This window comes from Vigna unguiculata, chromosome 9 (genome assembly GCF_004118075.2).
Source record: "Vigna unguiculata cultivar IT97K-499-35 chromosome 9, ASM411807v1, whole genome shotgun sequence".
Lineage (NCBI taxonomy): Eukaryota > Viridiplantae > Streptophyta > Magnoliopsida > Fabales > Fabaceae > Vigna > Vigna unguiculata.
In genome coordinates, this window is record NC_040287.1 from 43,730,724 (window position 1) to 43,749,598 (window position 18,875).

At 33.6% G+C, this 18,875-nt stretch overlaps 4 protein-coding genes across 4 annotated transcripts; 2 read left to right on the forward strand and 2 right to left on the reverse strand.

The window, feature by feature from the left end:
* Positions 1 to 335: 335 nt before the first annotated feature.
* LOC114164345 (50S ribosomal protein L3, chloroplastic) lies at positions 336 to 1,894 on the forward strand. The gene is made up of 2 exons (XM_028048981.1): positions 336 to 993; positions 1,253 to 1,894. The coding sequence occupies exons 1-2, from the start codon at positions 480 to 482 to the stop codon at positions 1,540 to 1,542; spliced, it is 804 nt and encodes a 267-aa protein (XP_027904782.1). The 5' UTR covers positions 336 to 479; the 3' UTR covers positions 1,543 to 1,894.
* Positions 1,895 to 2,924: 1,030 nt separating this feature from the next.
* Positions 2,925 to 4,854, forward strand: LOC114164030 (cytoplasmic tRNA 2-thiolation protein 1). The gene is made up of 6 exons (XM_028048490.1): positions 2,925 to 3,555; positions 3,635 to 3,727; positions 3,814 to 3,854; positions 3,932 to 3,998; positions 4,070 to 4,181; positions 4,254 to 4,854. The coding sequence occupies exons 1-6, from the start codon at positions 2,963 to 2,965 to the stop codon at positions 4,410 to 4,412; spliced, it is 1,065 nt and encodes a 354-aa protein (XP_027904291.1). The 5' UTR covers positions 2,925 to 2,962; the 3' UTR covers positions 4,413 to 4,854.
* Positions 4,855 to 5,589: 735 nt separating this feature from the next.
* On the reverse strand, positions 5,590 to 10,122 carry LOC114164029 (chromo domain protein LHP1-like). Its single transcript, XM_028048489.1, has 6 exons — positions 9,756 to 10,122; positions 9,615 to 9,640; positions 9,442 to 9,531; positions 8,732 to 9,367; positions 6,044 to 6,104; positions 5,590 to 5,909 (listed from the first exon to the last, which is right to left on the reverse strand). Exons 1-6 carry the CDS (start codon positions 10,116 to 10,118, stop codon positions 5,862 to 5,864), a joined length of 1,224 nt encoding a protein of 407 aa, XP_027904290.1. The 5' UTR covers positions 10,119 to 10,122; the 3' UTR covers positions 5,590 to 5,861.
* A 592-nt stretch (positions 10,123 to 10,714) lies between these two features.
* On the reverse strand, positions 10,715 to 15,916 carry LOC114164027 (RNA polymerase sigma factor sigB). The gene is made up of 7 exons (XM_028048488.1): positions 15,588 to 15,916; positions 15,347 to 15,504; positions 13,035 to 13,634; positions 11,912 to 12,142; positions 11,660 to 11,800; positions 11,358 to 11,558; positions 10,715 to 11,256 (listed from the first exon to the last, which is right to left on the reverse strand). Exons 1-7 carry the CDS (start codon positions 15,664 to 15,666, stop codon positions 10,975 to 10,977), a joined length of 1,692 nt encoding a protein of 563 aa, XP_027904289.1. The 5' UTR covers positions 15,667 to 15,916; the 3' UTR covers positions 10,715 to 10,974.
* Between the last annotated feature and the right edge of the window lie 2,959 nt (positions 15,917 to 18,875).

The following is an 18,875-nucleotide window of genomic DNA, read 5'->3' on the forward strand; positions in this document are numbered from 1 at the left end:
AGGTTCCAAAGTGAAGAACATTTTTATAGTTACTCGAAATAAAAGAATTTAGTGCAAAGTCAGTTAATTTAGCATTTATAATTTATTTATTACTCTTAGAGAATGTATTTATACAACATACTTAGAAAAATGATAGACGAATTAACCAAGAAGTGAAAAAGAAAGGCGTATTGAATTCAATCCATCTTTAGGATAATTTATTTGAGAAGTAAAATATTGCTAATCCCAGAATAAAACAATTGTATCTGTACACAATTTAAATTCCTAATGACAAAAATATTGCATTTCAGACATGTTTTTGGATAAATATTTGACTTGGGCCGGGCTTGACTACTAAAAGGAACGGGTCTTTCCATTCCTCAGCGGAGAGAAAGAGAGAGAGAGAGAGAGAAAGGATAAGAGTTTAAGATTAATTCCAGTGTGCTTCTTCTGTAAGTGTGAGTCTGTGACGCTCACTGAGATAAGGAAGCAAAGCAGGCATGTCAATCTTGTCCATTCCGTCGCCGATATATGGTTCTTCTCATTCTTCCCTTTCAATTTCTCGGCTGCCGTCTTCTTTGAGGGCTCAGCCACTGCATGTGAGTAGAAGGCCAAAACTGAAAGGTGTGGTTATGATGAGTCTGGAGGCAGGTATTGGAGTCATGGCCACCAAATTGGGTATGATGAGCTTCTTCCAACCCGACGGCGAGGTTGTTCCTGTCACTGTCGTTGGCTTCAAAGAAGGCAACATTGTCACACAGATCAAAACTGAGGCCACCGACGGCTACCACGCCGTCCAGGTTGGTTACCGAAGGGTTCGAGACCGCAAATTGACCAAACCCGAAATCGGTCATCTCGAGAAGGTTGGTGCCATTCCCATGCGTCATCTTCAGGAGTTCCGTCTTCAAACCGTTGATCAATTCGAACTTAACCAACGCCTCGTTTTCGATGACCTCTTCAAGGAGGGTGATCTTGTTGATGTCTCTGGCACCACCATTGGCAAGGGTTTCCAAGGTCATCTCTCTTCGACTTCTTTCATCCCTGCCTTTTTCAAATATTTAGGGCGTCCGATTCAAATTCTTCCCTATTTACTTCGTATGCGAAATTTTCAGTAACGATAGGTCCAAATTGAAGTTGCTGAATGATAGATATTATACGTTTCATACCGGAAAAATCATGCAATTAAATTACCTCTGTTGTTAGGGATTAAGAAGCTTTTCTGTGTTGAAATTGAATGCCCTCTTGCTCATATGAACATTGAAACATTTGACAGGTGGAATCAAGCGTCATAACTTCAAAAGGGGTCCAATGACCCATGGTTCGAAGAGTCATAGACAACTGGGATCAATTGGTGCTGGAACCACACCTGGTCGTGTGTACAAGGGAAAGAAGATGCCCGGAAGGATGGGAGGAACCAAGAGGAAGATAAGAAAGCTTAAGATTGTCAAAATCGATAAAGATCTTAACGTGGTAATGATCAAAGGTGCTGTCCCTGGTAAGCCTGGAAATCTTCTCCGGATAACTCCGGCCAAGATTGTGGGCAAGAACATTCCAAACAATTAGCACATCCTTCCTTTTTCTTCTCACTTCATGCTGCATTTCATTAACTTGTCTGTAATTGTTGCATTCCTCTGTTGGCCCTTAGGTGCTACTTTATGTATACCTACTACTATTGCGTTTTTCAATTCATTGAATCATACACCACCTTCCGAGTTTGGGTTCCGTATCTTAGTTGCTCAACATAAGATATTGTGAATGCCGTATCTTGTTTCCAGATGAAATCAGCATCTTGATTGACAACCTCCCCACAAAAGTGACATTCATTTGCTGAACTTCACTAGATTTTTGTAATACTATATGTAATTGATGCCATATGTAATGTCACACACGCACACCACTGTTATATTCTTATCAATTATCAAACAGCATATGGAAAGAGGAGCTTCCGGGTGATTAGAAGAAGGGAAATCAAAAGCTCACGGAAATATAAAATATAGAGAAAATAAACCAGAACTTTATTGATTCTACTTTACCAACATGTTTAAGATTGAGTGGAAGGAACTTGAATTCCTGATAGGAAAGACTCACTTAATACTTGATTATATGTTAAGGGATTGGCCTTTCCCCTAAAAGATAAATTCTCTTTTAGGAAGTTTTGCCCGATGCATGTTATAAGATTTTTGAAAAATTTATATTTTCCTGGTACCTATTTTTTTTTTAATGAGATTTGAAATTTAATCTTCCTAAAGTGATTAAATCTTTAAAATTCATAATATGATCTTTTATTGTTTATTAATTTTGAATTTGCAATCAAATCAGATATTAAATATATTCATTCCATTCATTTAGCTTATCTTTATATTTAGTGAAAAAGAAAAAAAATGATTTAAAAAGTATGGTTGCTTAGATTAATAGAAATAATAAAAGTTGAAAAAGGAATGACAAAAACAATTGATTAATTTAATTAATATAATAAATTTAAAAAATTATATAATAATTAAATTGTTTGTGGTCTGTAAATTAATTATTATTCAGTAAAAAATTATAATTTTTTAATATTATTATTATGTTATACTATAACATAGGGGAAGTTGAAAAGAATAAAAGTAATGGTGAAGACGAAAAACATTAATGTCAGACAACACAAATTTAAAACAATTGAGAAGAACACTCAATAAAATTATTAACAATTTTCTTATTTTAAATTAAAATATTGAAATATAATATTGATAAAATAATAAATAAAAATATTTAACATGTAATTGTAGATGATATTTTGACACCTGCTAAAAAAACCTTATTTAACAATTTGAAATTGAATATTTTTTTCTAACCATTATTTTTTTATAAACTTTAGGTTATAAGATTTATGCGGAGTTAGTGTGCATGTTTTGGGGTTTGAGAAATAAAATTTAGCAGTTAAAATGATAGGAGAATAAATAAATAAATAAGTGAAAACCCTAATTCTGATTTGTGGTGCAGAATGGAAGGGGAAGGAGAAAGGGGAAGGAAAAGAGGGGGGCGTGTATGCTGCGTTTGCAACAAGGAAAGGGCTTCCGTGAAGAGGCCCAAAACCCTACAGCACATGTGCAGAGAATGCTTCTTCAATGCTTTCGAATCTGAGATCCATCAGGTCATCATTCAAAACTCCCTCTTCATCGCCGGCGACCGCGTTGCCATCGGTGCTTCTGGCGGCAAGGATTCCACCGTCCTTGCCTACGTCCTCTCCAAACTCAACCGCCTCCATAATTACGGCCTCAATCTCTTCCTCTTGTCCGTCGACGAGGGAATCACCGGCTACCGTGATGACTCTCTCCAGACCGTTCATCGGAACCACCTTCAGTACCAACTCCCTCTCCAAGTGGTTTCCTACAAGGACTTGTACGGATGGACCATGGACCAAATCGTTGACGTCATTGGCTTCAAAAACAACTGCACTTTCTGCGGCGTCTTCCGTCGCCAGGCCCTTGATCGAGGTGCTGCTCTCTTGAAGGTCGACAAACTCGTTACTGGTCACAACGCCGATGACATTGCCGAGACCGTTCTCCTCAACCTCTTGAGAGGAGATGTTGCCAGGTTCCTTCTCTCTTCTCTTCTTCTCCTCTCTCTTACTCTACTGTTCTTCTTTCTCATTTATCTCTTTCCTTTTCCGTAGATTGAGTAGGTGCACCTCTATTACCACCGGTGAAGATGGTCCAATTCCTAGATGCAAGCCTTTCAAGTATACGTACGAGAAGGAGATCGTCATATATCCTTCCACTCCCTTCCCAAATTCAATTTAATTTCGATTCATTTTCTGTATTTTCTGTTTTGATTCCTTGACCGATTCATTACGTATGCATATTTCAAGAGGCTCGACTACTTTTCCACTGAATGTAATCTCTATTCTTATCTGTTTAATCGTTGTTTTCCCATCAAACGGATTAGTAAAACATTCTGATTACAATTGCAGGCATCTATTCTCCAAATGCATATCGAGGTTTTGCTCGCGAGTTCATCAAGGATTTGGAAAGAATCAGGTAAGTTGTTGCTTTACTTAAGCCACATCCTATTCTTGCACTTACGGGTTTATGTGTAACGTGAAATGCAGACCTAGAGCCATTCTTGACATCATCAAATCAGGGGAGAATTTCAGGATTTCTACTACTACCAAAATGCCCGAACAGGGAACATGCCAACGATGTGGTTATATTTCTAGTCAGGTATTTTTCTGCTGGGTAAGATTTTGATGAAGTAGCCTTAAGTGCCACTATTCATATATGCTTTATATGCAGAAATGGTGTAAAGCTTGTGTTCTGCTTGACGGGCTGAATAGAGGATTGCCTAAACTGGGGATTGGACGAAGTCGTGGCGGTGTTGGTTCTGAGAACGGAAAAGAAAGTAAAGTAGATAAGAGCATCCAGGGAAAACAGTGTGGAACTCTAGACTTCTGATTTGAATCTACGGTGTCTGTGTACTAGTGCTTAATCTATCCATAAGAGAATTCAATGGAATGGTAGTTATTGACAGTGCAATTATTTTTATCTATGAGGTGAAGTCACGCTTCCTGGATTAGATCCCTTGACAAGATAAACCGACTCAACAAGACCTATAAAAAGGATTGAAATGTGAAACTGATGGTTTCATGTGATAAACATAAAGGAAGGTTCACAATAGATGCATTTTTGTACACAAAGTCCATCCGTGAATATGAATACGAATGGAATGGTCGAGAGAATGTGAGTGAAGAGGCAACATCATGTCAGTTCTATACAAATATTTGACGATTTATTATTTGTAAGTTTTATGATTATTTCATATTAACATTATTTTAGGCATTAACTTCCTTGAATAGTGTCATCACGTCAATGTGAAGTTTGAGATTCAAAACTCTAACAGGCTTTTACTTTTTGTACCTTTATAATACCCCTTGCACCTCCATAATTTTGGAAATGCCAAGTTTGTCCCTTCCTCTCTAATTCGAAATATACCATTGAAAACGCCTTACTCCGTGGCGGTTGCTTCGTGTCTACAAACCGTTTTAATACCTTTCAGAAAAAACTCCGAAAACGTACATTTTGGAATCGGTGGCACATGGTAGCAAGAAATATTTTTGAAAAAAAAAAATTCCGAATGCTACATTTGGAACTCCATAAATTTTATGTCATTTAGGATGCCAGAATATAAAAATGCTCCGTCCCTGAAAAACTATTTCGGAAAGGGTGATGACTTGTTCCAGATTGTAAATTTTGAACTACCTCTCATCACGGATTTAATTTGTTGAACATGTATTGTAAAATAGTATAAAAACTATAGGCCAAAATTTGAACTTTTTAGGAATTATTGTAGTACCATTTAGGGGTGCACGTTGTACTTGGTGTAGGAAGAAAAAGGCGCTCACTTGTACTTTGTGCACCACCAGTCACGGTTGTAACGCTTGGCCACTTTGCTTTCCGCAGAAACAAGGCTAACAATATATGAAAAGGTTATATAATAATAGGATAAAAAGTTAAATCCTGTTAAATTACTTCAGATGTAAGAATGTCTAGTTACTAAAAATACTCGCACCAAAGATAACTATTTTGGTGTCTCAGTCTTGCATATGTTAGTGAGTCGTACAAGAGGATAGAATGGAGGAGAGTATGGAATATTTAGACTAAAGAGGTTTTTCAAAATATTGAAATACAATTTCATAGCCGTGTACAACATGTCTAAACTTAGTTGTCATAGTACGAACACATGTAGGCAGGCATTGAAAACAACTGATCTAATGGTTGTATCATCACTAACCAAAAAGTATTACCTTTACGATCGGCTGCATCTACAAAACTACATTGTTATCTTTAACGACAAAAAAGGGAAGTTCTACATACACAAGGAAGTCCCTTCATTACCCTGTTCAGTTACAATGTAGGACAATACCGGAGATGCAACTCATAGAAATTTATCAGCTGAAAAATTAAGAAAATCATTAGCTTTAGGTAAAAATGAGGCCAAAGCAACATTTTCAAAAGATGTCAAAGCCATGAAAATTTGACAACGAAATAAACAACTCAATATGACTTGGATTAAGATTGCAGATTACCAGAAGTGGATTGTATGCCTTGAGATATCTGTTATTCACCATCACTTCTGTTCCATCAGACCTGTTAAGTTAATCAGGTAAGCTGTTATGTGAAGAAGCATGCAGTTTTATTATGGAAAATAATCCAGGTTGCTTCAATTTCCATGAGTAGTTGGATAAGATACAAATTTAGTAAAGGAAATGAAGTACAAGATTCCCATAAAATCGGGGAATGTTATGCCAAAATCATTTTTCACTTGCTACTTTTGTGGACGCCTGGCCTTTCATTTAAAACCATGCCTTTGGCTTGGTTTCTTTAACTCGAGAATTAGTACCAACATCTTATTACAAGTTTGCAATGCTCAAATACTCCAAAGCTCATCATCCCATGGATCTGGTATGAGATGGGATCATTTTATTGCATACCCATGATGTTTGTCTGAGTTTCTTCAGTGGAATCTCTATCACAGATGTAAAGGAGTCTAAACAGCTTTAATGTTTCTATCTTCTAAATTTTGTGGAACAGTTCAATGTTTTAATTTTTTTCATCAAATATTTTAGATCTGTGCCTAGCATCCCTTCTATTTTTTCATAGACATTCTATTTTCTAATAATATTTAACCATGCTTGAATGCCTTATTTTAGAATTGCCTATGTCGAGTGGATGGTTTTCTTCAATTGATATATAACATTGTTTCTTGTGTATGTTAATAAGCATCTATTATTGACCTTCAATAGTTGTCTTTTGCTATCAATGTCATTAATTGTTGTACAAATTGTAAATATTCCTGTGTTTTCAATTTTAGATATTAACAAGCAAAAAATCAATTAGTGAATAGAAAATTGTTAATAAAATGTCATCTCTATCTCGTTTTCCATTGTTATGCTTTTAAACAGACAATAACTACATCTTTTTATAACCACACCTAACCATCAAGGTTTTATGAATACATAAAATACTAAGGGTGCTCTCCAACTTAATTTATTTGCAGTTCGCAAAGTACAAATAATTGTTGATCAACATTCTCTCCTACCTAATTTTTGTTTGTGACTAACAATGAAAGAACATAGATTAGTGTGGGTATTTAATTAAGATAATATTGAAGAAAATTGAAATTGTTGCATTTAGGGAAGTGAATTTAAAAAATAACATAAAGCTTAAATAACACAAAGTGAAATGAAGTGTTAAATTGTCATTAAAAAGTAGAATGGTGACAAGTTAAGCCAAAATATAACATATTTGTGCTTTAGAATTTATATATTCCTATGACTAGAAATATACAGATTCTTTATGCTCCCCTTACTTTATACTGAAAAAGCAAACTTGTATTATACTCCACATAAAACCTTAATGAAAAAAATTTGTGGGACTTTCTCACTAATATAGTACTAACTTTTTTTATCTATACAACACAATGTATGACTCCAATCACTTTTGAACTCCAGCAAAAATGTTTCATCAATTTCATAAAGGAAATAATGATCATGCAAATCTTAAGCTGGCCTATTTTATTAAGAGAAGAACCAATATTCTTTCTCAGAGAAAAACAATACGGGAATAAGTCTTAAAACTAATTTAACAAAAAAGCATTTGCATTATAACAAGAATTACTTTATAAATAATAAAGGAAGTAAATGGTCACACCTTGAAATCTACAAAATGTTTTATCAATTTAATAAAGGAAGTAAATAATCATGCAAATATTAATTGATGGTCTATTTTGTTAAGTGAAGAAACAACTCAAAAGATAACAATAAAGAAAATATGCCCTGAAACTAAGTTGATAAAAAAGCATTTTCATTACAATTGCGTAACAACAAAAATTAGTTAATAATCAAGATTATTAAAGCATGTTGAATGCAAATGAAAAAAATTATCAATCACACCAAACATGTCAGTGTTAGGTGGGGTGATGACATAGTCGAAGTGGAACTACAAGAAATAAGATAAATAGAACTGGCCGAATCTGTTGAGCACGCGGAAGCTCAGTTTTGTCAAAGTACCAATTACCAAGGACAAACAATATACCAATAGCTTTTGATATCTCCTAATTGAATCATATAGGTTCTTACTAAACCAAACAGTTTTAACAGAATTGAATTACGAGGTGATTGCAAAACAGCTTACTAATATAATGGAGGCTTAGGATATCTTTTAGTTAAAAGTGTGCCCATTTCGATATACTGAATGCTGTTATGAGGCATTAAATTCTAAATAAACTTGCTATTAAGGTGTGATCTGATGAACAAATTACTCAACTAATGACCAAATCATTCTAGGACTAAACAAATGATCTGGCCGAATCACATCCCACACGGTTTAAGTTTTGATAACTATGATCACAAGTGATCGAACCCTTCAGCAATGTTGAATAAACTTTCAGTAAGACTGAACTTCATTACTTCAGTAATTCTTCTACTCATTTCATTCACTTGTCAGTTGTTTGAGGCTTTTGTTTTTGATTTTGTAAACCATTTGCTCATTATTGAGGAAATTCATATCCAATTTAAGACACTCTTAACCCCGTTTCAAAACTGACAAACTAAACCATGAAATCCAAAACCTTTAAACTTAGATATGTGTATAAATATCAATTTAGTTATTAAACTTACTCGTAATGAAAATAAATACAACTATATATTTTCAATCAAAAGTGTTAGTGTGCATGCGAAACAATAAAATTTGGAGTTGTTGGTTAAGTGACAAACCTCATGGCCATAAATGTCACTAAAACATCCTGCATATTGTCGGATAAAGAAGATGAATAACCTATTGGCTTCAAAATCTTGACAATATTGCAGGCAGTTTTAGCATCATCCATCTTCAAAGGACTATTATTCCCCACACAACCGGTGGTTCTCGTGCAGCCTGCTTCAACTGCACCAACAGGCACGCTGATTGAATTCTGAGCATCAACAGGCTTCCCAGCATCCGTCTCTCTCTTGAACCTCTTGACCGGACCACATTTTCTCCTTTTTGCTCCTCTGCAGCGCCCAGTTTGAGTTGGTTCCGCGCAATCCAGGTGACCACCATTGGCAGTTGAAACCTTAAGTTGCTGAAAATGCATTCCTAGGTTATCTAGCTCAAGGCCAGTGTTTGTTGTTGCCTTAAGTTCACAGAGCTTTGGATCATAATCATTTTGGTGGTGATCTGCAAAGGCGTTTACATTAGTTTGTTGGGGTTGAGGAAGGGTGGTAGGAGGAGGTTGGTTAGGGAAGATAGGAGTTTGAGAATGGGGGTTGTGAGTAGGAAAATGTCTAAGGCTGTAAGAAGTGGTAGAACGTTGACGGTGCTTCCTGATCTTGGTTTGATGAACGACATGCTTGCGCTTGCGCTTGCGAAAACTTGAAAAGAAATAAGAAATGTAAGAAACAAAATGTAATGTGACACATGCATACAGGGAAGAAGATGCATCTACCTGTCCTCCTCAAAAGCATGAAGGAGATCAGGAACGGACTGCAGATTTTCAAGAGGCTCCCAGGTATTGGCAGTTTCAGGCCATCCACGCCTGTTAATCACAGTTTCACAGCCTCATTCACACCTATTACGTCACTCACCATTATTATGTTAACAAGTAAAGTAAAAACTCACCATTTGATTAGGTACTGGAGCTCACCCTGTAATATTCAGTGAATCGCATCACCATTTGCAACATTCAATGAAGAAGAATAGAATTGAAGCGTATTAAGTGAAAAAAGAAAGTAATAATTATTAGTTAGTTGGTTTTGTTACCTTGCGTACCCTCCTACGGCGTATGGTTTCGATTTCATAGAAGCCATCTTCGAGGTTGAGGTTGGGGTTGGGATTGGGAGGCACGAGGGTTTGTTCTTCATTCCCATTGTCTTTGTGAAAGAGAAGAGGAACAGAGGACGAAGGTGATGAAGATGGTTCATTGGTTGAGGCCTCCCGAACTGAAATAGAAGTGGAAGTGTTGTTGTTGTTCATCCTCTTCTTCATTGCATCTTCGATCTTTACTTTACTTTGCCACACACACCAAATGCTGCTACTTCTTCTACTCTTTTCTCTTTTTTTCTCTCCACAATAGGACCCAGCACCACCCTCTTCTATCGATTTACTTTCCAATAATAATAACATCACACTCAACTTATTAATTGCACAATATATAACTATTTAATATATATTATTTTACATTATATTCTCTTGTCCATTTCCTCTTTAGTCGTCATCTGTTTTCTCTTTTTCTTTTACCGCTTAGGATAGTATTAAAACCTTTAATCATTTTAAAGTATTTAATGTACACATCTGGAATGAACCCTAAAAAACCAGTACAATGTTAAATCCGTTATGTTCCTATACTATGCATGGCTGTTACTTTTAGCTGTTAGTAATTAACTGTCAAAATACATTTATTTTTCCATTCACCTTTCCATGTGGGACTGCGGTATTCACTTTACCATACACTCAAGTCTCTTATCTGCTCCAAATATTCGCAACAGTTGAATTTGGCGTTCAGGGGAAAAATTGATTCGAGCCAACAGTGCCAAGTTTTAAAAAATTATTCAAACACAATAACACAATTTGGCTTCTGTCCACCAATAAAATAGAAATGTGTTTCTCACTGATTCTTGCAGTGACTGTTTCAAAATAAATAGCACTCATCCTTGTACTGGTTTGTTATGTTAGATATTTCTATTACTACCCGCTTCCTAAAATAGCTTTTAGAAAAGTAATTTTAAAAAAAATAATCCATAGCTATGGCGATTAATCATTTCCCAGCAGATAACTTCCTACAACAAAATTTTGCACTTCACATACATTAAAAATGGTGGACTCTTCCTCGTAAGTTATTCCTTTGTGTGAACATCCATTTCCTAGCATGCTAAAAATAATGTTGTTTTCTCTTTCGGAGAATGGGGAAAAAATGGAGGAACCTCACAAGTATGGAAGAAGCTAACTCATACAGCGGTTTAATATCAAATATTTGGTGGGGTTATGGAACCAAATACTGCTGGAAATGTTTGGTTCTCTTCTTGTTCTTAAGCTTCTTAAAAGCACTCGACTCAATTTGTCTAATTCTCTCCCTACTCACACCCATCATCTCCCCTATCTCTTGCAGGGTCTTCGTCCTTCCATCATCCATACCAAACCTCCATCTTACCACCTGCCTCTCCCTTGAACTAAGACTGTCAAGTGCCTCTTGCAGGTCCTTCTTCATGAATTGCTTAAGGAGCTGTTCTTCAGCTGATTCCGCGTCAGGATCAGAGATTATTTCCTGGTAAAAAGAAATACAAGTTTCACCAAAATGAACATCATACGAAAGAAAAGAGTTTTTTTTTCTTCTTAAGCACAAATTAGAACAAGATTAGGACAGACTGAAGGTTTAAGATTTTGGTTGATTCCAATCTTCTGTTCCAGAGATCTGGGAGCTTTCGGAGTCAAAAGCACAGCAGTAAGCCTCTTCATAGACAATCCAGTTGCTTCAGCAACTTCTTCATCATCAGGTTGTCTTCCATTTGCACTATACAATTGTTTTCTGGCCTCCTTCACTCTGTAAGTCGCCTCCACCATGTGGAACTTTCAAAACAAAAAAATTACAATCATAAGTCCCTTAGAAACATTAGAGCAATTTCAACTCATAAGAAATGTTAACTTGTGATTTTTCACATAATACTCACTGGCAAGCGAATAGTTCTTGACTGATCAGAAAGTGATTTGCGAACAGCCTGTTTAATCCACCAATGAGCATAGGTGGAGAATTTAAAACCCTTGGTACCATCAAACTTTTCTGCACCTTTTACAAGGCCTCGACATCCTTCCTGTAAACCAATGACAAACACTAAAATAGTTTATTACTGGAACAGTCACAGTTGCCATGTTTTCCACCATCACTAATTGTTTAAATAAAAATCAAACGGGTGAGAATGTACCTGGACAAGATCTTGCAGATTCATCCCAGATCCCTGATAATTCTTTGCAATTGATATGACAAGTCTTATATTGCTTTTAATCATTTTGTCTTTGCAAAATCTACCATAATTTAAGCGTTTCCTAAGTGTCTTCGAATCTACCCCTGCCACTGCAGCCCATTGAGCAAATGTGGGCTGACCACCACATCTTTCTGCAAGATCCTCCTGGAGTCTTTCAAGCTTTAGAAGGTCCTGAATTATATTGGCAGAAGAATGGGCAAATGAATTATTAGACAACGAAAGCAAAATAGTAAAATTATACACATTAATCAGAAAAAAAATATGCTAGCATATATTTACAACCTCAAGTATTAAAATCACCTAAATTATATAATCTCCTGATTGATTCACTGTGATTAAATTAATATTTGCTAATTTGTGACGTTGTTTTCCATTCCAGATGCTTCTGAACTAAAATCATTTAGATTAATACAATCTGCACAAGCTGAGTTGCTACGATTAAATGAACAATTTGCTGACTTGCATGTAACACTCTTTTTCCTTTCTGGATGGTTCTCGACTGTAATAATGTCCAACCAACCAGTAAGAAAAATCTCGAAGAGCATCCCAACCAAAAAAAAAAAAATCTCTACCCTTAAATATAAAATAAAGGTAAGGGAATAATGTACAGCCCTCTCTGCCCATAACTATGAAAAAAGTGCAAGATAATGTCAAGTAAATATGAGAAGCTTCTCTTTTATATACAGTTCTAGGAAAATACAAAGATCCCATGAGATGGAACATTCAATTTAGGAGTTTCCATTTTAAGCACAGTAGGATAAAATAGGAATAAACATTGAAGAAGGCAACAAATAGAAAATATATTTAAATGGTATCTTTTGAAGCAAAAGACAGCGTGATGTTGCACGTAGTGCTGGAAATGACAAGCCAGATAAATGAGGCTTCTGTCATATGAAGAATAACAAATATTGATTCACAAAATCTAAAGATCAGCATATATTTTGTGAAGATTTTATAATGATTATTAGCAGATTCAGGAGCATATCAACAATTAAGGGCATTAAGTGCATGGATAATGTGGCCCTAAAATACTAACAACACGTCTCTATCACACAAATCCCACCTGTATTCCTTCTGACAACTTGATTTCTTCAGTTGAGGTGAGAAGTCTAGAAGTACTGGTTGTTGTTCTTAAGTAACGAAGTGGATCTGAATAATCTATTTCTTGCACAGAAACACGCTTTCTTCTGCTGGAGGAGCCAGGCTTAAAAGATGCAACATTTGTGGAAGCCTTCTCAGCTGCTCTGACTCTTTTAGCTTTTCGTTCTGGTTGGCGTGTAGATCTTACAGCTATACTGTTGGAAAGCTGTTCCTGCAGGCGCTCAAGTTCCTCATGGGAAGGTTCTACATCAGATTCCTCTTCGCTGGGGCTTAGCTCAACACCTTCCACCATTTCTGCTCCAGCACCCATGGATTCCCCTGCTACACCATTTTCCACATCCATATGTTGAAACCATTTGAGAAATAAATCATCAGACTTGGAAGAAACATTGGATCTATACTCTGCTTCTGCCTGGGGCTTCTTTTTTACTAGTAAAGCTGCATCCTTTGCAACCTTCACTGCTGCTTTAGCAAGAGCAAGGGCTTCAGATGCAGCAGCAGCTATTACAGCCTCTTCATTAGTAAGAAGTGATTCCGTAGATAAGGTTGATTTAAAGTTTGCCTGATTAAAGCCATAAATATACTTAGTTCCTGGGCAAGTTTGACATGTCTTTTTTTTTTTCTTTGCAAGGGCAAACAACTATAAAAATAACCCAAGAGTAACTGATCCAAAAATAAAAAGTACAAGCACTACTGAAATTTTCAAAATAAAAGGTAGAGAAGAGAGTTTAAAAGCAGCCAAATGGGAATCTATAATAGTTCTTGCTTATGAATTGGTTGACAATGAAAACAGGATGAATATAGCGTTTAAAAGAGATCAAGGAATTATATTTATTGTTTCGGAAGGCAATTGAAGGCCAACCAGCCCCACGACCATTTTTGTCATGGGCAAGGCAACTGAATCTTATCTATCACCCTTCACATGGATATCTCTAGGAATTCTTGAGCCTTGGGCAAAATTATGTTTGAGGCATAATCTAACGCAACTCATCAATCATATTTTATTTTTCTAGCTCTTTCTAAGCAAGAAAATTATAAACCAAAGGTATATAATAGAAGAATCTGGATATTTCACTTACATAAATAATACGGCTAGTCCATTGGAGTTATCTCACAATTAATTGATCTCAAATACAACCTGAGCAATTTTAATTTCAAACAACTTTATTTTGTTAGCACTTCTGACCATACTTTCCATTATAAAAGTAGATCAAGTCCATCAATGTCAAAAGGTTTACCAAAACTTCAAATGTTTTCAAGATTGATGCAATCAATACTTTAGTAAGTCATCATGATGCAAGGTTTTAAATCTCTGTATTTCAAATAAAAATCAAAGAGTTATATATTCTAAAATAAATCCAAAACATCTTTCAATAGAAGCAATATATTGATATAGTATGTATATAAAACAACTGTTATGGAACAAGATGAGGACAAAACAAAAAACACAAAAAAGCAAAAGAAGAACATGATTTGGCTAATGTGACCTAGATCCACATACAATCAGAGAAATTATATTTTTTACTCAGAGAACAAACAGAAGAGTTTAAAAATTTACAACGAGTGACACTACTTTTTTTACCTTAAACTGCAACCCAATAAACCATTCACAATGAAGGAAACATAGAATGGTACCCCAATTAACAAAATTAAGGCATCTCAACAAGAACGATATTAAAATAATCTCAAGCTGAATGTGTGACTCCGTCGCTGATATTTTCATCAAAATGTCTTGTTTTTAAGGACCAAACAATGTTTACAATATTTAAGCTCCGTGAATAGATGCAAAATCATTTTCTCCATAACTTGAGTGATACACCTTTTAAATAATATACAGCAACATCTATATTACATAATATTACCGACAGAATAAACAACAAATAATACATCATATCACAACAAAACTGATTGCCTAATAATACAAGTTGGCAACAAATAACCTTTTTTACAAAAATATATACAAAAAAAAAAATGGGAAGCCTTGTGTGATTGGGAACTTCCTCAATAGCCTTAAACCAATTAACCTTCTTTGGAAGTAAAAATTCAATTATAGTGATGAAATGATGATAGATATTAAATTCTAAACCTGATGCAACCCTAAAGAAGGGAAGTCGAGCACGCTGTGGTAACCTGCAGTTGAACTACCAACCATGCATAATAATAACTTGGAAAGCAAATTACGAGATTCCCAATCCAGAGAAACAAAGTAATAAGTGTAGGTAAATTGATTTGGTACTATGTTTAATATTAAAAAGATAGTTGTAGAAGTGTAACCTGCGAAGGAGGGGCAACGGTCGTGACATAGGGCCAAGACGCGTTAGGATCAGAAGGAGCATCCAATACCAACTTCTTCTCCAAATTAAGCAGAGTCGAAGAAGACGTGGCGGACAAGAGACATTGCGGCTGGAAACAGAAATTTGGTCTTGTTCTTGCTGCAAAAAGAGGGGGAGAAAACGAGTGTGAGAGAGAATAAAAGGCAATTGGGAATGGGAGAGAGAACGGAGAAAACGGTTACATAGATGGGTAGGAAGAGCAGTTGGATGATTCCTGAAAGTGTCGATATGGCAATTGAAGTGCGGCAACAAACACGACATTCTAGTGGTTGTAGCGAAGGACAACGTTATGAACGAGATTGAGATTGTGACTGTGAGTGAAGGGTGTCATGTCATGGGATTATGGGATAGGAGTGGTTCTTGTTGATGTTGTTGTTGTTGAAGAAGAAGATGCAGAAGAAGCGAGAGCAATGTGTGTTTGTGACACAACACAAAAGAAATTGAGGATAAGGGAACTTAGGCTCGGCTCAGCCTCCTCACAAAAACCCAAATCCTTCTTCCTTCCCCTATTTTTTTACTACCCTTTCAATCTCTTAATATTCACCAAAAACTATTTCTCCTTTTTTTATTATATTACTTTTGTCACAATTTTTCGATAACATTAATGTTTTTTTTCTTATTTTATTATATTCTCACCATGTTTTATGTCATCCTTTCATGTTCCAACCATCAAACAAACTTTAAAAATCTTGCATTATATATAATTTGTTTTAAATTAAAATAATAAATATACGGTACTAGTTATTAATAAGATTTCAAACAATAACGGGGAAGGACACAGAAAAAATACTTTAAAGATGAAAATACTATAAAAAGGCATCAGTAATATCTTACAGGGAAGTTGTTTTGAAAATACTTTTAATATGGTTAACAAATATTACATGTAAAATAACTCGAGTAATACAGGTAAGAAAAGCATTCATATCTAATTAAATAATTTTGAAAAATATACTCAGTTACTTTATAATACTACTTTGATGTTCTTTTATCTGAACATATAAAGCATTTAATTTTTCTATTTTTAATGACTTTTTAATAAAGTATTTTATTTGGTCTTCCCACTACTAAAAATCCAAAGTATTGTGCTATAAAGATGATTTTTATGTATAGTTTGTGTCGATGTGCCAGAAAAGGCTTGAATAACTTATTTGTCAGAGTATTCATGGACAATTAAATTATGAAGATGGTATACAAAAACATGTATCCAATACTTCTTTCTTCTCTTTCTTCCACATGTTGAAAACTTAGTCCCAAATGGATGGTGTTGTTATTTTTGCGTTGACATGTGTTTTTTTGGGTACATATGTTAAATATGCTTTTTTCTTCTTTAATTTTCAATAAAATTTAAAATTTATTTATTTTTCAAATATTAACCCAATTTAGTTTTTAAAATTTAAAAACTTGTGAATTTAGTCTATTTAATTAAATATTGATAAGTTCATTTGACATTTTTATTTTAATATTAATTAAAAATTTAACAAAATTTATTTAAAATGATTAAATTTATGCATTTCATGAGATGAGAGATTAAATTAATTCAAAGTTTTAAAAATAAATTAATTCCAATCAATTACTAAAATTAAGAGATAGAAAAACTATTAATTTAATAATTTGTTGGTTTACAATAATAAGGTAATTAATTGCATTTGTTATGATATTTTTTTCAAAAAATAAAATAAATTTAATTTTGATGATTTATTTTAATATTCTTTTATTTTGAAATATAACTTTTTATTTATAGTTTTTTTTTTAACTTCGATCTACATTTTAAAAAATTACTTTTTTTACATAAAATTATCTTAAAACTTTATTTCATAAATATTATCCAATATATTATTATATAACCATACTTATTCTATCAAATTAATCAAACCTATTATAAAGTTTCCAATCACTTCTCACTTATTTTTTCTCAAATTAAACTGTGTCACATTCCAATTTATTATAAAGTTTCCAATTTTTAATTTATTATAAAGTTTCCAATTATTTTAAAAATTTATTTCATAAAATATTATCCAATATATTATTATGCAACCATATTTATTCTATCATATTAATCAAATCTATTATAAAATTTCAATCATTTCTCACTTATTTTTTCTCAATTTAAACGGTATCACATTCCAAATTTTTTTTTAACTTATTTAATGAAATCACGCTAATTTTCATTAACATGAAAAATTAGTATCTTAATGATAAGTGTTATAATTTTGATCATTAAACATTGAAACCAATAATAAAGAAACACTGTTACACCTCTCAATATCATTTGTTTCAATAGGAGGCTTGTGGGTTCTTGAATGTAAAAAATAAGCTAAATTCATCTTGAAAGAGAGAAAACAAAATCATTGAAGGCTCATTACCTGAAAATACTTTTCAAAATAAAAACCAAATGAAAAAAAGAAATCATTAAGAAAACAATTTGAACTTTACAAACTTAAACAAGCACGAGGTTTAACACTTTTTAATGTTAGGATACATTTAAACGTGTTTTTGGTTGATAGAATTACAATATTTGATCAAAATTAAACAATAAAGAATTACAAGATTTTAGGTGCCCAAATAATAAAATAATATTACAGAAATTTCGCAAAGAAAGTTAAATATATTAGGATCATTAATAAATATTAATGATTTTAACATAATTAATAAAATATTAATGACTTCAATTAATATTTATTAAAGTAAAATAACTTCCACTTTCAATTCATTAACACTATTAATGAAATATTAATTACTCTAACTTTAATAAAACACAATGTAATCAAATATTTTCTGCATCCCCTATAAATCTTCTTTATTCTATTATAGTTCTTTATCATATTTGGTAATATTTACCATGTCTTTATTTCTATTAATTTCTCGTCATAAATTTTTTAAGAAGATTCAATCTTTAGTTTTGTAATCAATGTACATAGTAAACTAGTAAACCAAACTGTAAAATATTTATTGTTTTAACTTCAGATATTTGATTAGGTTCATCATTCTTGAAATTTTCATAAAGAATACAAATATTTGTGTTTTTTTTTAATTACAGAAAATCAATTTTCAAATCACATTGAAATCTAGATTTTTTCAAATAAATATCCCTAATTTGAAGTACAGTAGAACAAAAATATCCAAGGCACAATTATAATGTTCAATTTTATCATAGATTTTAATATAAGTCCACAAGATGCTTATTAAATTCAAAAATTAAAACTAATATTTGCAACGCTAAATAACATTATATATTCCCAAATTATCATACAATTTGTAGTTTTGTTGTTTGAACTCTCATTTCACCCCTTAGTAGATCAACGTTACAAATAAAATACTATAAAATAAAACGTCTTCATTCCTTAGTGTGATTGAACTTTCCTATAACTTCACTCTTTTTTGAATTTGTTTTTACAAATATTCTTAAACGTGCAATTATTCTTTAGACAATACAATTACTTTGGTCTTTCTTGGAATTGCATAATTTATGA

What these genes read in the sequence shown, in the direction of transcription:
- LOC114164029 (XM_028048489.1), bottom strand. Translation starts at nt 10,118, where the DNA reads ATGTTATTATTATTGGAAAGTAAATCGATAGAAGAGGGTGGTGCTGGG. An exon ending in GCCGTAGGAGGGTACGCAAG is followed by an intron (nt 9,641 to 9,755) that starts GTAACAAAACCA and finishes TGAATATTACAG; the next exon opens with GGTGAGCTCCAGTACCTAAT. An exon ending in AGGCATACAATCCACTTCTG is followed by an intron (nt 5,910 to 6,043) that starts GTAATCTGCAAT and finishes TTAATTTTTCAG; the next exon opens with CTGATAAATTTCTATGAGTT.
- LOC114164345 (XM_028048981.1), top strand. Translation starts at nt 480, where the DNA reads ATGTCAATCTTGTCCATTCCGTCGCCGATATATGGTTCTTCTCATTCT. An exon ending in CATTGGCAAGGGTTTCCAAG is followed by an intron (nt 994 to 1,252) that starts GTCATCTCTCTT and finishes AACATTTGACAG; the next exon opens with GTGGAATCAAGCGTCATAAC.
- LOC114164030 (XM_028048490.1), top strand. Translation starts at nt 2,963, where the DNA reads ATGGAAGGGGAAGGAGAAAGGGGAAGGAAAAGAGGGGGGCGTGTATGC. An exon ending in CGACTACTTTTCCACTGAAT is followed by an intron (nt 3,855 to 3,931) that starts GTAATCTCTATT and finishes TTACAATTGCAG; the next exon opens with GCATCTATTCTCCAAATGCA. An exon ending in GTGGTTATATTTCTAGTCAG is followed by an intron (nt 4,182 to 4,253) that starts GTATTTTTCTGC and finishes CTTTATATGCAG; the next exon opens with AAATGGTGTAAAGCTTGTGT.
- LOC114164027 (XM_028048488.1), bottom strand. Translation starts at nt 15,666, where the DNA reads ATGTCGTGTTTGTTGCCGCACTTCAATTGCCATATCGACACTTTCAGG. An exon ending in TGCTCTTCCTACCCATCTAT is followed by an intron (nt 15,505 to 15,587) that starts GTAACCGTTTTC and finishes CTCTTTTTGCAG; the next exon opens with CAAGAACAAGACCAAATTTC. An exon ending in AGTTGTCAGAAGGAATACAG is followed by an intron (nt 12,143 to 13,034) that starts GTGGGATTTGTG and finishes AATATAATTCAG; the next exon opens with GACCTTCTAAAGCTTGAAAG.